Here is a 15,025-nt window from a genome sequence, read left to right on the forward strand (position 1 = left end):
CAAGAGCAATACCAAACCCTGCCCATCATCAGAGTCAAAATTTCACCACTCAGTCATTGATCCTAATCCTTCAATCACCACATGTCAAGGAAGAAGGTAATTTCGTCTACCTACTAGTATCAGTGTGACATGCACCCAAGCCTGAAGATTCGTACTACACAAGCGCTTTCAAGATAGAAGATTGCGATGGTGAATATCACAGCAAAGGATAGGAAAAAGAGTTTAGCTGTCTGTCAACTTGCTTTTCTGAAGCACAAAGTTGATGGTGCCAGAACAAGGACACCATGAGTGGTGTAATCGTGAGAGCACTTGGCTGCCATGGAGCCATTGGTGCATGTTCTTCTTAAACGCCGCTATCAAATTGACAACAGCGTTGAAATGGTTAACAGCCTCAGGTGGAAAACTTATCCGGATGCAGTCTGTTGGAAACAAGATTTTAGGTGAAAGCTGAGCACGCAACACGTGCAAGCAGCCCTGAAAATACTAATAATTTGATGTTACACTAAAGTCTTAATACTTCATAAAGGTTGCTTAAAGAGCCATAGTAATAAAAAAAAAAAAAAAAATGCAAGACTAGATATTAGGAAAAGTATGGCAAAAATTACAAAATATTTGTCCTCCCTTTGGCACACAGTACAAAAAAAAAAAAAAAAAAAAAATCTCAGGAGTATGCTGCCTTTGCAATGCTCAGTTATGGCAAAATGCATCATGATTGGGCAAAAGAGAAAACAGTTCCATTTCATAAATTCATAAGCTCTTTCAAGATCAGAAATATTTAACACAATCCATTGTGTTGCTGTTATATATGACTATTATTTTATGTGTATATATAAAACATGCAATGTGGATATGAAGAAGTTCTACAAGTAGCCAGAGAGAAAAAAAAAAAAACAAAGACCAAAATGGCATGTTACAAAAAACTAATTTAATCAGTAAATTTTCAGCTTGACGGAAGTAGTTGCATACTAGCAAGTTATGCTGTATGTGGGTGACATTTATGCCTTTATAATTGCTTTCCCAGTATTCTCTCCTTTGAGCATTCCAATGAATCCAGCCGGCATGTTCTCAAAACCATTGGTGATGTGTTCATGATATTTCACCTTGCCCTGAAAGAAAATAACATCATAAGATAATTTTGTACAAATATAGAAGCACATCTACACTGACTAATTAAGAGATCCCTCAAATACCGACATGTAATAAAAGTTAGCAGTTTTACTCTATACAGCCTACAACATAGTTATTTGTACGATATATTTGCAGTTTTGCAGAACCCCTTTAATGAGAGGCTACTTTTCAGACTACATTATTTTACACTGAATTGTAAACTGGCGTTTCAGATGAACTTGCAGCAGAATATCTGTGTTGGCCATTCACTTCTCCTTTCTCCACTGAATCTTATCGGCGCTCTAATTCCCATCTCAGCAATGGGAAAATCAGTATTCACTAAACACAGATTTTAGCCATGATTTCAGATTGAAAGAGGAGTCAGGCTTGAGAAAAAGTGGATTAGGTGTCAAGTTTCCCCCACTGCACAGGGGGAATCTCAAGCCATCTCCTCTGCAGTCTCCCATTCCTCTGCACCGCAGAGATTCCTGCTCAGCAGAGACGTTGGTCCAGGCGTCTTGTCCAGGCTAATGCTAGGCATCTGGTTGCTCCTTCAGGCTCTGCTGTAACACCATGTTTGAGTCAGCAGCAAGCAGACGCTCCAGGGACTAAGTCCTGTATTTTGCCTACTGAGCATGCCCGTGGGATGACCTCTCATTGGAGGTCTGAGGTCACATGCAAAGGTCCCATTCCTGCTCTGATTGGTCCACTGGGAAGGTCCTGGAAGGAAGCCGCTATAAAAGAGTCGCATGGCTGCTCGGCCATGTGCTAGTATAGACTCTTGATGGCTAGTTGTGTGTGTGATCACAGAAGTATGAGACTGGGGACTGACTCATTATGAAATCCCTACCCTCGGTTGTGTATGAGTTAGGGTTTAGGGAGATCGCTTATGCCACTACTGGCTGTGCCGTGCGCAAATCAAGCGCTTACCTCCCTTGTCTGGGTGGTTAGTGGCGTCCGCTGAACCGGTGCAGTGCGTACATGGTGTAATTACACTATTAGTTCTGGCATCGCAGTTGCGGTGTCGAACGCTAGTGGGACTAGAGGGACTCTAACCCTGTGTCCTTGGGGCAGAGTCCTGTGTCTCTTAACTAGTGTTGACCTTGCCGAGTCCTGTGAGGTTACCAGGCTCCGGCATCTACGTTGAGTGGTAGTACGGCTCTGTAAGCTAACAGAGTCCGCATCCTTACACACCGGGCCAGTGGTTACCCACCAGTGTTAGTACTACTCCATATAGTGTTCGCCATTACCGAGCAGCAGTTTGTCATCTCTGCACGGTGGACCCTGGGCTGCGAACGCACCTTATTCCATCTTTATTATTCAGTACGTTCCGCAAGCCCGTAACACCTAGCTTGACTTTTCGTGCTGATTTTAGGGGGGAAAAAAAAAAAACCCATAAGAAACAATGGTTACTCTTTAACCCCTTAACCCCCAAGGGTGGTTTGCACGTTCAAGACCGGGCCAATTTTTACAATTCTGACCACTGTCACTTTATGAGGCAATAACTCTGAAACGCTTTCATAGATCCCGGTGATTCTGACATTGTTTTCTCATGAAATATTGTACTTCATGTTAGTGGTAAAATTTCATTCAATTAACTTGCGTTTGTGAAAAAAACGGAAGTTTGGTGAAAATTTTGAAAATTTGCAATTTTCCAACTTTGAATTTTTATGCCCTTAAATCACAGAGATATGGCACACAAAAAAGTTAATAAATAACATTTCACATATGTTTACTTTACATCAGCACAATTTTGGAACCAAATTTTTTTTTGTTAGGAAGTTATAAGGGTTAAAATTTGACCAGCGATTTCTCATTTTTGCAACACCATTTTATTTTTACGGACCACATCACATTTGAAGTTACTTTGAGGGGTCTATATGATCGAGAATCCCCAAAAGTGACACAATTCTAAAAACTGCACCCCTCAAGGTGCTCAAAACCAGATTCAAGAAGTCTTTTAACCCTTCAGGTGCTTCACAGGAATTTTTTGAATGTTTAAAAAAAAAAAAATGAACATTTAACTTTTTTTCACAAAAAATTAATTCAGGTCCAATTTTTTTTTATTTTACCAAGGGTAACAGGAGAAATTGGACTGCAAAAGTTATTGTGCAATTTCTTCCTGAGTACGCCGATACCTGATATGTGGGGGGGGGGGAACCACTGTTTCGGCTCATGGCAGAGCTCAGAAGGGAAGGAGCGCCTTTAGACTTTCAATGCAAAATTGGCTGGAATTCAGATCCGACGCCATGTCACGTTTGGAGAGCCCCTGATGTACCTAAACAGTGGAAACCCCCCAAAAGTAACACCATTTTGGAAACTAGACCCCCCAAGGAACTTATCTAGAGGTGTGGTGAGCACTTTGAACCCCCCAAGGGCTTCACAGAAGTTTATAACGCCCGGGCGTGAAAATAAAAAAATCATATTTTTCCACAAACATGATCTTTTAGTCCCTAATTTTTTTATTTTCCCAATGGTAACAGGAGAAATTGGACCCCAAAAGTTGTTGTACAAATTGTCCTGAGTACGCTGATACCCCATATGTGGGAGAAAACTACTGTATGGGTATACGTCGGGGCTCGGAAGGAAAGTAGTGACGTTTTGGAATGCAGACTTTAATGGAATGGTCTGCGGGTGTCATGTTGACTTTGGAGAGCCCCTGATGTACCTAAACAGTGGAAACACCCAACAAGTGACCCCATTTTGGAAACTATACCCCCTAAGGAACTTATCTAGAGGTGTGGTGAGCACTTTGAACCCCTAAGTGCTTCACAGAAGTTTATAACGCCCAGGCGTGAAAATAAAAAAATCATTTTTTTTCCACAAAAATGATATTTTTGCCCCCAATTTTTTATTTTCCCAAGGGTAACAGGAGAAATTGGACCCCAAAAGTTGTTTTGCAATTTTTTCCTGAGTAGGCCGATACACCATATGTGGGGGTAAAACACTGTTTGGGCACATGGCAGAGCTTGGAAGGGAAGGAGCACCATTTGACTTTTCAACGCAGAATTGGCTGGAATTGAGATCAGATACCATGTTGCGTTTGGAGAGCGCCTGATGTGCCCAAACAGTGGAAACCCCCAATTCTAATCCAACCTTAACGCCAACACACCCCTAACCCTAATCTCAGCCCTAACCCTAGCCCTAACCCCAACACACCCCTAATCCTAATCTCAGCCCTAACCCTAGCCCTAATGGGAAAATGGAAATAAATGCATTTTATTATTTTTCCCTAACTAAGGGGGTGATAAAGGGGGTTTGATTTACTATATATGGCGGATTTTTATGCTTGGCAGCTGTCATATGCTAAAAGACGCTTTTTATTTATAGCTTATGCATCACCACATTTTGAGCGCTATAATTTTTCCATATTTTGACCCACCGAGTCATGTGAGGTCCTATTTTTCGCGGGACGAGTTGACATTTTTATTGGTACCATTTTCGGGCACGTGACATTTTTTGATCGCTTTTTATTCTGATTTTTTGGACGCAGAATGAACAAAAACCAGCAGATCAAGAATTTCTTTTGGGGGATGCGTTTACACCGTTCCATGTGCGGTAAAGTTGATAAGGCAGTTTTATTCTTCGGGTCAGTACGGTTACAGCGATACCTCATTTAGGTCTTTTTTTATGTTTTGGTGCTTTTATGCAATGAAAACAATTTTATATATAAAAAAAAAAAAAAAAAAAAATCAATTTTTTTGCATCGCTTTATTCTGCGAGCTATAACTTTTTTATTTTTTCTCTGATGACGCTGTATGGTGGCTCTTTTTTTTGCAGGACAAGATGATGTATTCAGCGGTACCATGTTTATTTATATCCGTCTTTTTGATCGCGCGTTATTGCACTTTTTGTTCGACGGTATGATAAAGCTTTATTTTTTGCTTCGTTTCATATTTTTATTTTTTAAGGGGATCGCTAAAGGGGTTAACTAATGGGACAGTTTTATAGGGCAGGTCGTTACGGACGCGGCGATACAAGACATGTGTACTTTTATTGTTTTTTTTTTAATTTATTGCCAAAAAATGAATTAGGGAATTTTTTTTTTTCTTAATTTATTTAGCGATTTTTTTTATAAATTATTTTTACACTTTTTTTTTTTTTAACTTTATTACAATGTCCCAGGGGGGACATAACTGTCATCTGACAGATCGCTGATCTGTCACATCACAGATCGCTGTGACAGATCAGCAATCTGACACAGGCAGCGCAGGAGGCTTCCTCATGCCAGCGCTTTGCAGGCATGAGGAAGCCAGCTCCCTGCAGGTCCCCGCTGCCATTTTGGATCCGGGGACGTGCAGGGAAGGAGACCCCCGCAGCAGCCCTGCACATTGCGCTGCTGCGGGGGTCTCATGAAAGCACGGAGGGAGCCCCCTCCCTGCCGATGCTTCCCTAAACCCTCGGAACACGGCGATCGCAGTGTGCCAGGGGTTAACGTGTCAGGGGCGGTCTGTGACCGCCCCTGACACATAGTGCCGGGTGTCAGCTGTGAATCAGCTGACACCCGGCCGCGATCAGCGGTGCTCACCACGTGGGCGCCGCTGATCACTATGACGTACTATCCCGTCCCTGGGAATTAAGTCCCAGGGCACATGGACGGTATAGTACGTCATATGGCAGAAAGGGGTTAAAGGGAACCGGTCACTTGATTCATGCTGTACAAACCACAGACAGCCTGGATCAGAGCCTGGCAGTGTGATTGTAGAAAGGTATATCTTCCCTGAAAGCCTCCAAGTGTTTCAGTGAAAAATATAAACTTGCTGCAATCTGATTCATGCTGTCAATGATTTGCACATCATAAATCAGATTGCTTCTTTAACCCCTTCATGCCACAGCCCTTTTTACATTTGTTTTTCGCTTTTTTTCTCATAGCCATAACTTTTTATCTTTCAGTCAATATGGCCATGTGAGGGCTTGTTTTTTGCAGGACGATTTGTACTTTTGAATGACACCATTGGTTTTACCAAATCGTGTACTGGAAAACAGGAAAAAAAAAAAAAAAAGTGCTGTAAAATTGCAATTACCGTAATGTGCAATTCCAAAAGAGTTTTTTTTTTGTTTTTTTACCATGTTCATCACATTCTAAAACTGACCTGACATTATGATTCTTCAGGTCATTACGAGTTTGAAGACACCAAAACATGTATAGGTTCTTTATTTAAGTGGTAAAAAGAAAAAAAAAATTACGGCATTTTCTGAGACCCATAGAGTCTTCATTTTTCATGACCTGGAGGAGGGCTTATTTTTTGCATGCCGAGCTGGCATTTTTATTTATATCATTTTGGGGTAGATGCAATCTTTTGATCGTGCTTTATTACTTTTTTTTTGTTTAAAATGCAATTCTGGCATTTTTTTCACTATTCTGTTACCGATCAGATTAATTCTTTGTATATCTTGATAGATCAAACAATTATGAACGCGGTAATACCAAATATATGTATTTTTTTTTTTTTTTTTTTAATTGTTTTATTTTGAATGCGGCTATTGGAACTCTTATATTTTTTCATTTTTTTTTCTTCTCTTTTCACTTGCTTCAATAGTCTCCATGGGACTGTGTGTAGCCTTCTGTAATGCTGTAGATAAGCCCCTGCTGTAAACCGAAAGATAAGAAAAATGAGTTCGATTATACTCACCCGGGGATCCGGTCCGATGGGTGTTGCGGTCCGGCGCCTCCCATCTTCTAGAGATGCCGTCCTCCTTCTTACTTCTGCCGCGGCTCCTGTGCAGGCGAACTTTCTCTGCCCTGTTGACGGCAGAGTAAAGTACTGCAGTGCGCAGGCGCTGGACCTCTCTGACCTTTCCTGGAGCCTGCGCACTGCAGTACTTTACTCTGCCGTCAACAGGGCAGAGAAAGTTCGCCTGCACAGGAGCCGCGGCAGAAGAAGGGGGACATCATCGCATGAAGATGGCACGACCCGGACAGGACTGCGACACCCATCGGGAAGACTGCTGGAACAGAGCCATTGGGTCTTGGTTTAAAAAAAAAAAACACAACATTACATGGTCCGTTTAAAAATGGGTTGATTTATTGAGATTTCTCCTGTCTCATATGCAGCTTGTCTGGCTATTAGCAGGGTTTTCTAAGGTCAGATCCATGGTGATCAGCTATTGTGTTTAAAGTAGCTGTCTGTCATGCATTTTTACTGCAGTGACATGAACACTATTGATCCTTGTTAGTTCATGCTCTCTACAGTCATAGCCGAAAGCATTGGCACACTTGAAAGTGTTCCAGAAAATGAAGTATTTCTTCCAGAAAATTATTGCAGTTACATATGTCTTGTTGTAAACATTTATTTCCTTTATGTGTATTGGAGCAGCACAAAAAAAAAAAAAAAAAAGACAAATTGAACATAATTTTACACAAATGGGCTGGACAAAATCGTTGGCACCTTCAACTTAATATTTGGTTGCACACCCTTTGGAATAACTGCAATCAATGGCTTCCGATTACCATCACCAAGCTTCTTACACCTTTCAACTGGTATTTTGCAAAGGACTCCTGGTTTTTCTTTTTTGAAGGGTGCCTTCTCCCATCTGTCTTGAATGCTGCAGCCAGGATCATATTCCTCACCAATCGTTACACCGATGCCTCTACCTTGTGCCAGTCATTACACTGGCTACCCATCCACTCCAGAATTCAGTATAAACTTATTACCCTCACCCACAAAGCCCTCCATAGCTCAGCACCACCCTACATCTCCTCCCTCTTTCAGTCTACCACCCTACCCGCACCCTCCGTTCTGCTGATGACCTGAGGTTAGTATCCTCAATAGTCAGAACCTCCCAATCCCGTCTCCAAGACTTTACACGTGCCGCGCCAATTCTTTGGAATGCACTTCCCAGGTCAATACGATTAGTCCCCAATCCCCACAATTTTAAGCATGCCCTGAAAACGCATTTATTCAGACTGGCCTATCGCCTCAACACATTAACCTAATCTATCCCTGTGTGGCACAGCCAAAAGTTTTACCACAACCAGATTTCCCACATCATGTTCCCACATGCTTTATGCATCCATTAGCCCTCTGTCTGTACTGTCACACACTTAACATTATGGCTGGTCCATACAATCAGGGCAACTGTTACCACCCACCTTTCGTGTCTACCTCTTTCCTCATAGACTGTAAGCTTGCGAGCAGGGCCCTCATTCCTCTTGGTATTTGTTATAATCTACTGTATGTGATTATTGTTATGCTGTAATGTATATTGTTTGTACAAATCCCCTCTGAAATGTAAAGTGCTGCGGAATATGTCGGCGCTATAGAAATAAAATTTATTATTATTAACAGCAATTTTAAGATCTGTCCACTGGGGTTCAACCAACTTTCCTGAGGCTGGTGGCTTCAGATAAATGGCCACCGGAGGCAACGCGGGCGCAGATTGAGATCTAGGCTAGGCCAAGATAACAAACTGAGCATGTGGCTGCACACCATGCGAAAAGTAAGCAGAACATTTGCGGATGGTACCCACGGTCCGGAGGAGAGGAGACTGTCCTCCGGGCACCATATCCCTGTAAAAAATAGAATTTAAAATAAAAATATTGTTATTCTCACTTTCCGGTGTCCCGTGCAGCCTTCCTGCCTCTCTCCACGCTCCCGGTCCCAGGAATCCTTTGCGAGAATGACCGCGATGACGTCCGTTCTCGCGGGATCGCGAATGACCACGAGATGTCGCGATCCCGCGAGAACGGACGTCATCGTGGTCATTCTCGCAAAGGATTACTGGGACCGGGAGTGTGGAGAGAGGCGGGAAGGCTGCGCGGGACGCCGGGAGGTAAGAATAATAAATTTTTTTTTTTTTACATCCTATCTTACTACTGATGCTGCATAGGCAGCCTCAATACTTTGACTGGTTGGTCACACTCGTCAAACATAGTGTTTGACGAGTGTGACCAACTTTTTACTAATCAGTTCTCCAAGCGATGCTACAGATCGCTTGGAAAACGCTAGCATTCTGCAAGCTAATTACGCTCGCAAAACGCTAGTTTTTACGCGGGAAAATCGCAGGAATTTAAAATGCGATTTTCCCGCGGAATGGAATCCAGAATTTTCGCGGTAATTTCCACGAGAGTTCCGCTACGTGTGAACGTAGCCTTACAGTTCGAAAAATCCAGACATATATTACACTTGTGTCAGGAATGGTCATTAACATATGAAAGACATTTATCAGGAGAGAAAACTGGCCATAGAAATAGAGAAACTGCCACAATGTAGAAACCACATTGCAATCGTGAGTGAAATCAGTAAGCACAGAACTTTTACAATACACATCTGAGGAAAACATAAGATCTTTACGGAATAACTGAATTTCCATATTCATGTAATATCCCCCATTTACCAGAACTAACTTGGTAATTACCTCCAAAACCCATTGAAGGAGTTCTTTTTGTCCTTCTTGGTACCGATTTGCCCAGCGCAACACAATGAAGCCTTCCATGCGGAGTTGCTTAAAAAGAAGAATGGGTTGCATATAAGGCCCTGTAAAAGAGGCATAAGAAAATGAAACGTAATTAGTTTATTACCAGTCATTTTGTTGAATTACCAAGAATTACCCAAATTTTCATGTATTTTTTTAAAATAAGATCTCCATATTTGAAAGAAAAGGCCTAAATGTGAGAGAAGTTACAAGAAGCCTTAGAGCTTGGGACAATGCTTTTAATAGAGCTTTTGTTTAACTCCACTATAAAGGCAGGGGCAAACGGCTGCAGATTTTCTCATCCAAGCAAATAACACTCTGGTCAGCATAGTCATGCCATGAAGAAGGATCATAATTGATCTGAAATAAGCATATCTACACTCTGCCCTGTTGATATGTTTTGTCGATTGTTTAATAAAGCCATACATTAATTCATTTGGATCGAGGGAGCTGGATGCTTCTTCGTTTTCCTCTAATTACACATAGACCGTGTGATCTGTGCAGCTGGTGGTGAATGATCTGGACTTTAGTCAGTGTAAGATGATCCGATTCTCTCAGATCAGAGTCTGAGCACACTTAGGAGGAGACGGAGAACAAAATTTCTCCATCTTCTCCATTGTGTATCCAAAGACTTAGTGACTTGCATGGCTGACTGCAATCCAAATATCAGATCAAACTTGGGCATGCAGCAATTCTTTTCCTTGGACAAACAGTTTGAGAGGGAAAAAAAATAAAAATTAAAATGGACATTTGCACGGCCCCATGACTAACATAGGTCCTAGTGTGATCTAATGTTTTGTTGGATTGGAATGATAATAGGGCCATCTGTCATGGTCATCATGGTCCCAAACGCTTTTCTACTACATAACACTCACTCAAACTGGATGCAAGTTCGGAATGGAGAATAAAATTTGCAACAGTGTCATGAGATATGAATGTATCCATTACTAGGAATGGAGTTTCTCTGACTATCTGCAGTGAAACCCAGTCCTTAAAGAAGCACTTCCAAAGTTTTTATCCACTTAATATATTGTAGTCATCATATTATATAGCACAGTGTACTTACAATTGCTCATTTTGCCTTTCTACCCAGCTAATTCTTCTCTTTTGCTGTTCTGTGTACAAACATTAAGTCTTTTGTCCCTGCAGAAATCATTCCCCTCTTCAACTTCTAACCCCACTGCTAAGCCCCCCACCCTCTCAGTTGACTTTTGCAGTTACTGATAAGTTGTACAGGGAAAACTGACCGGTTTCTACATAGAGCTTAAAAAAGGATTCCGCTAGTCAGTTTTTAATCACATGATGTCATAGACCTATGGGTCGCCCTCCCAGGGCTGTGGGGTGCTCGGTACTGGGCCGGTGTCAGCGGGATGTGTCACAGCGGCAGTGACCCGGTCCGTGGCCCTGGGCGCCCAAGTAATGGGGGAATTGAAGTGGTAGAATGTAGCTGATTAAATGAATAATTCGTGACGCCACCTGTGGTATTCGGCAAGTGAGATGTTAAGCCGACGCTGCATGCAGATCCACTGGGACTGGTGGTGTGTTGCAGCCAAGATGGTGAAGCTCCCCACAGGTGGAGCTGTAGTCCCAGGGCAGTGTAGATGTAGGGGTAGAGGAGAGGCACAGGTGGTGTAGAAGTGGGTATCCAGATGTAGCGGCATCGGGTGTGTTGGTGCAGGAATAAGTGGAGGACACCAGGGCTTGTAGTTCCAAAGCTTTACTCACAGTCTGTAGTACACACAGGTGCCTGCCTCCGTGCTGTGTCCTCCGGGTCAGGGACTCAGTCAACCTCCAGGTCAGATGGAATACTCCCTTCCAACACTCCGCCAACATGTGCCTTTCTGAATGTCTCCTCTTATAGCGCCTTTGGTGTGAAGTACTCATAGTACTGAGTTACACTGGAGTTCCTCCTGACAGATGTTCCCAAGAACAATACTTGTACAGCAGAGAGCTGTAGCCTGCTTCGGGGACTCCTTACTCCTGAATCCCGGCTCACTATCCAAGTTGCTGTTGTGCCCCCAAGTCTTAGGCCGGTTTCACATTTGCGTTTCAGGGCGCAGCGACGGCCTGCGCACGGCTGCCGCTAAGCCCCGACACCTGCTGCGCCTCCGCCGGTAGCTCTGCCTCCGGGAGCATGACGCTGCATGTGTCCCATATCTTTATCACTGAGGACAAAGGCCATGTGCAGTATGCATTTGGCGGCGCCTGCGTCCTCTTGACGGTGCGCCGAGCGCAACCAAATTGCAACAGGTTGCGTTTGGCGCTGGTCGGCGCACCGTCAAGAGGACGCATACTGCGCACGGCCTGCGTCCAAAGAGATAAAGATAAGGGACGCATGCAGTGTCATGCGCCTGGAGGCGGAGCTACCGGCGGAGGCGCGGCAGGGGGCGGGGCTTAGCGGCGGCCGTCGCTGCTCCCTGAAACGCAAATGTGAAACTGGCCTTATATGGGAGTAGTGCATTTACAGCTCACTACTCCACCAGTGTCTGCTGTAGGACCATTAGTATCCATACAACCTCGGGGACTGGGCCCCGGCCTTGCGCTCAGAACTTCTAGGCAGGGTTCTCTCCTAACCCACGTCCTCTGTTCTCTTTTACTCCTCACGTTCCGTGCTAATCCTTTCTATGGAGAGTCAAGTTTTCAGTCTATGTTGCTCTCTCGCTCTCTCTTTCCCGCGCCAGCAGACCCAGATCACTGGGATCTGCTGCAGCACTTCCATCCATCTATCCCTCTCTCTAGGGATCTTCTTCTCTCCAGCTCCTCAATCAACTACTGACTAACTGACTTAAACTCTTCCCGCTCATTGAAATGTAATCTAACTCCACCCACCTCCCAGCACGTTTCGTGTTCCAAGCAGAGGCCACCAATGGGTGCTTTGCTATACTCCAAGCAGGGAGCCACCAAAGGTGCTCTGCTACACTCCAAGCAGGGAGCCGCAAGAATTGACTGGGTAGAAAGGCAAAATGAGCAATTGTAAGTACCCAGTGCTATATAATATGCCGACTGCAATAAATTAAGAGGGTAAAAATATTGATGGGAGTGCTTCTTTAACCCTTTGCTCCTAAAGCCAGTTTTCATTTTTTTGTTATTCAGTATTTTCCCCCCACTATATATTTTTTCAACTACATAGCTGCAGGTCTTGCCTTTTTTGTGGGAAGAATAGAAGTTTTGAATGACAAGATCCATTTTACAATATAATCTAGTGAAAAGTCTTAAAACACACACACACCTTCCTTGTAGGATGAAATGGTGAGAGAGTGAGTGATGGATCCTACAGGAGTCAAGGAGAGGACACCAAGTAGGGCAACTGTGCATGAACAATGTACCTTAGCTCCCATGTGGAGGGTGGTTAAAATAGATTAAGGTAATTATTTTCTATTGCAATAGTACCTGATGGTGGTGTAGCATCATTATACAGGGATATAGCACCACACACAGCAATTCTTCCAAACTCCTTCATTTGCGGTAGAGCAGCATCAGCAAACTTTCCTCCAACCTACAGAGCAGAGATGAAAACTTGTTCATTTTATACATTCATAGTCACATGGATAAATATCTAACCTTATCGCCTCTTCAGATTACTATTTCATTGTACGATTATCAATTAGCATTCTGGCCTGTGAACATTTTTATTTTTTTGTCAGCTGAACATTCATGATTTTCTATGCAGTTTAGCTGGGTTTTGCATCAGATAAGGGAAGGAATTACAGCAGGACGATTCTATGCTGAGAAGGAATATTTTCAAATATTTTGGAAATAGTTATTTTTTTGTAAGTTGTTACTTCATTACACATGGCATAAGGTGGCAACACTTTCTTTCAAATTCCATATATTTCCAAGATGACAGAGGGTTGCAGGTGAACACCTACTGTTCAGGAATCATACAGTATCAAGCTATATTGGTAAGTGGATTACTATTAACTAGCAACATGCATTACTTAAGTTCAGTAAATATAAAAGTAGTACTGTTAGGAAACCAAAATACTATAATATATTTGGTTCTGTAAGATTATTGTTTACCAGAAATATTGCACATATCCATTGTAGACATTTTCTCAGTAACGTAAGTTACCAAAAAGATAAAAAGTTTTTGCAGGATTGAGAACTATGCATAAATGAAGTTGTAACTTTCAGAGCTCATATATATATATATATATATATATATATATATATATATATATATATATATATATATATATATATTAGTCTTATGGTGTCTGTAACCGAAATCCCGCTGCGCTGACTGGTCATGGCCGCCAGGCCACGACCAATCAGCAACAGGCGCAGCTGTTTGAGCAGGTGCAGCTTACCATTACAATCGGGTGCAGCGCTTAATCTGTAAAAAATAGAATTAAAATAAAAAAAAAGTTATACTCACCTTCCGACGGCGTCCGATCTCCTTTCCATGCGCCCGGCCTCATGGTCCCAGTAATGCCTTGCGGCTTAGACCAGAGATGACGTCACTCTTGCGAGAGCGCGACGTCATCAGCGGTCTAAGCCACAAGGCATTACTGGGACCGCGAGGCCGGGCGCGTGGAAAGAAGATCGGACGCCGATGGAAGGGGAGTATATAACTATTTTTTATTTTAACAGAGACCATGCATACCAGGATGGGGCGTGAGGGGACCATGCATACCAGGAAAGGGGGGCAGGGGGACCATGCATACCAGGAAAGGGGGGGTGAGGGTGACCATGCATACCAGGATTGGGGGGTGAGGGGGACCATGCATACCAGGATAGGGGGTGAGAGAACCATGCATATCAGGATTGGGGGGTGCATTATTATTAAAACTTCATAAATAAACTACATACATATTCTAGAATACCCGATGCGTTAGAATTGGGCCAACATCTAGTATTGCATAATGTATTAACTATTCACCAAGTCTCATGTTGCTGCTAAAAGTTTCACAGCTTTTGTATGAAGTAAACGTATTGTAACGCAAGTTACCATCAGCCTTGTAACGCAAGTTACTTCAGCCTTTCAATTTTTGGACAACACTTAGTCAGCTTTTTGAAATAATTACATACTATCATAATTTTGATGTTAATTTTATTTTATATTATAAGTATTATACTTTATAATATATTATATTTCCAAATTTCATGCCATAGGGTATTTTGCAGGCATATTAATTGGCTTTAGAACAACTAAAAACATGGTCTATTACAATGCTAATAACTGCAAGTACCCTGATATTGAATACAAAGTTGATGACTGGGTTGAAGTAATGTATGATGGCAGAAAGTATCGTGGATTGGTTACTGAGGTTGCACGCAATGAGATGAAAGTGAAAACCATGGAACTCTATGGCAAGAATAAAAATACCTGGAAATGGCCATCTAAAGATTTTAAGAAAGGTTGATCCTCCCCTGAAAATGGGTTCTAGGGACATTTGGGAAATTTTTGATTAGCCAGGAAGTTAAATGAGCAGGGAGCACAAATTTACATCCTTGTTGAAGCTCTTCATTAGCTGTGTCTGAATTCATTGCACTGGACCAC

General features: G+C 42.6%; 1 protein-coding gene across 3 annotated transcripts in view; it reads right to left on the reverse strand.

The window, feature by feature from the left end:
- Positions 1–905: 905 nt before the first annotated feature.
- The window catches only part of LOC141055755 (prostaglandin reductase 1-like), a 51,387-nt gene continuing 37,267 nt past the window's right edge, over positions 906–15,025 (reverse strand). For all 3 annotated transcript variants that reach the window (XM_073552452.1, XM_073552450.1, XM_073552451.1), the window contains exons 8-10: positions 12,913–13,018; positions 9,466–9,584; positions 906–1,106 (exon numbers count right to left, since the gene is read on the reverse strand). In XM_073552452.1, coding sequence (XP_073408553.1) covers positions 996–1,106; positions 9,466–9,584; positions 12,913–13,018 — 336 coding nt within the window. In that variant the 3' untranslated portion in view covers positions 906–995. The remainder of the gene's footprint in view (positions 1,107–9,465; positions 9,585–12,912; positions 13,019–15,025) is intronic.

Source organism: Dendrobates tinctorius, unplaced genomic scaffold, assembly GCF_039654945.1.
Source record: "Dendrobates tinctorius isolate UK_male_01 unplaced genomic scaffold, ASM3965494v1 ptg000191l, whole genome shotgun sequence".
Lineage (NCBI taxonomy): Eukaryota > Metazoa > Chordata > Amphibia > Anura > Dendrobatidae > Dendrobates > Dendrobates tinctorius.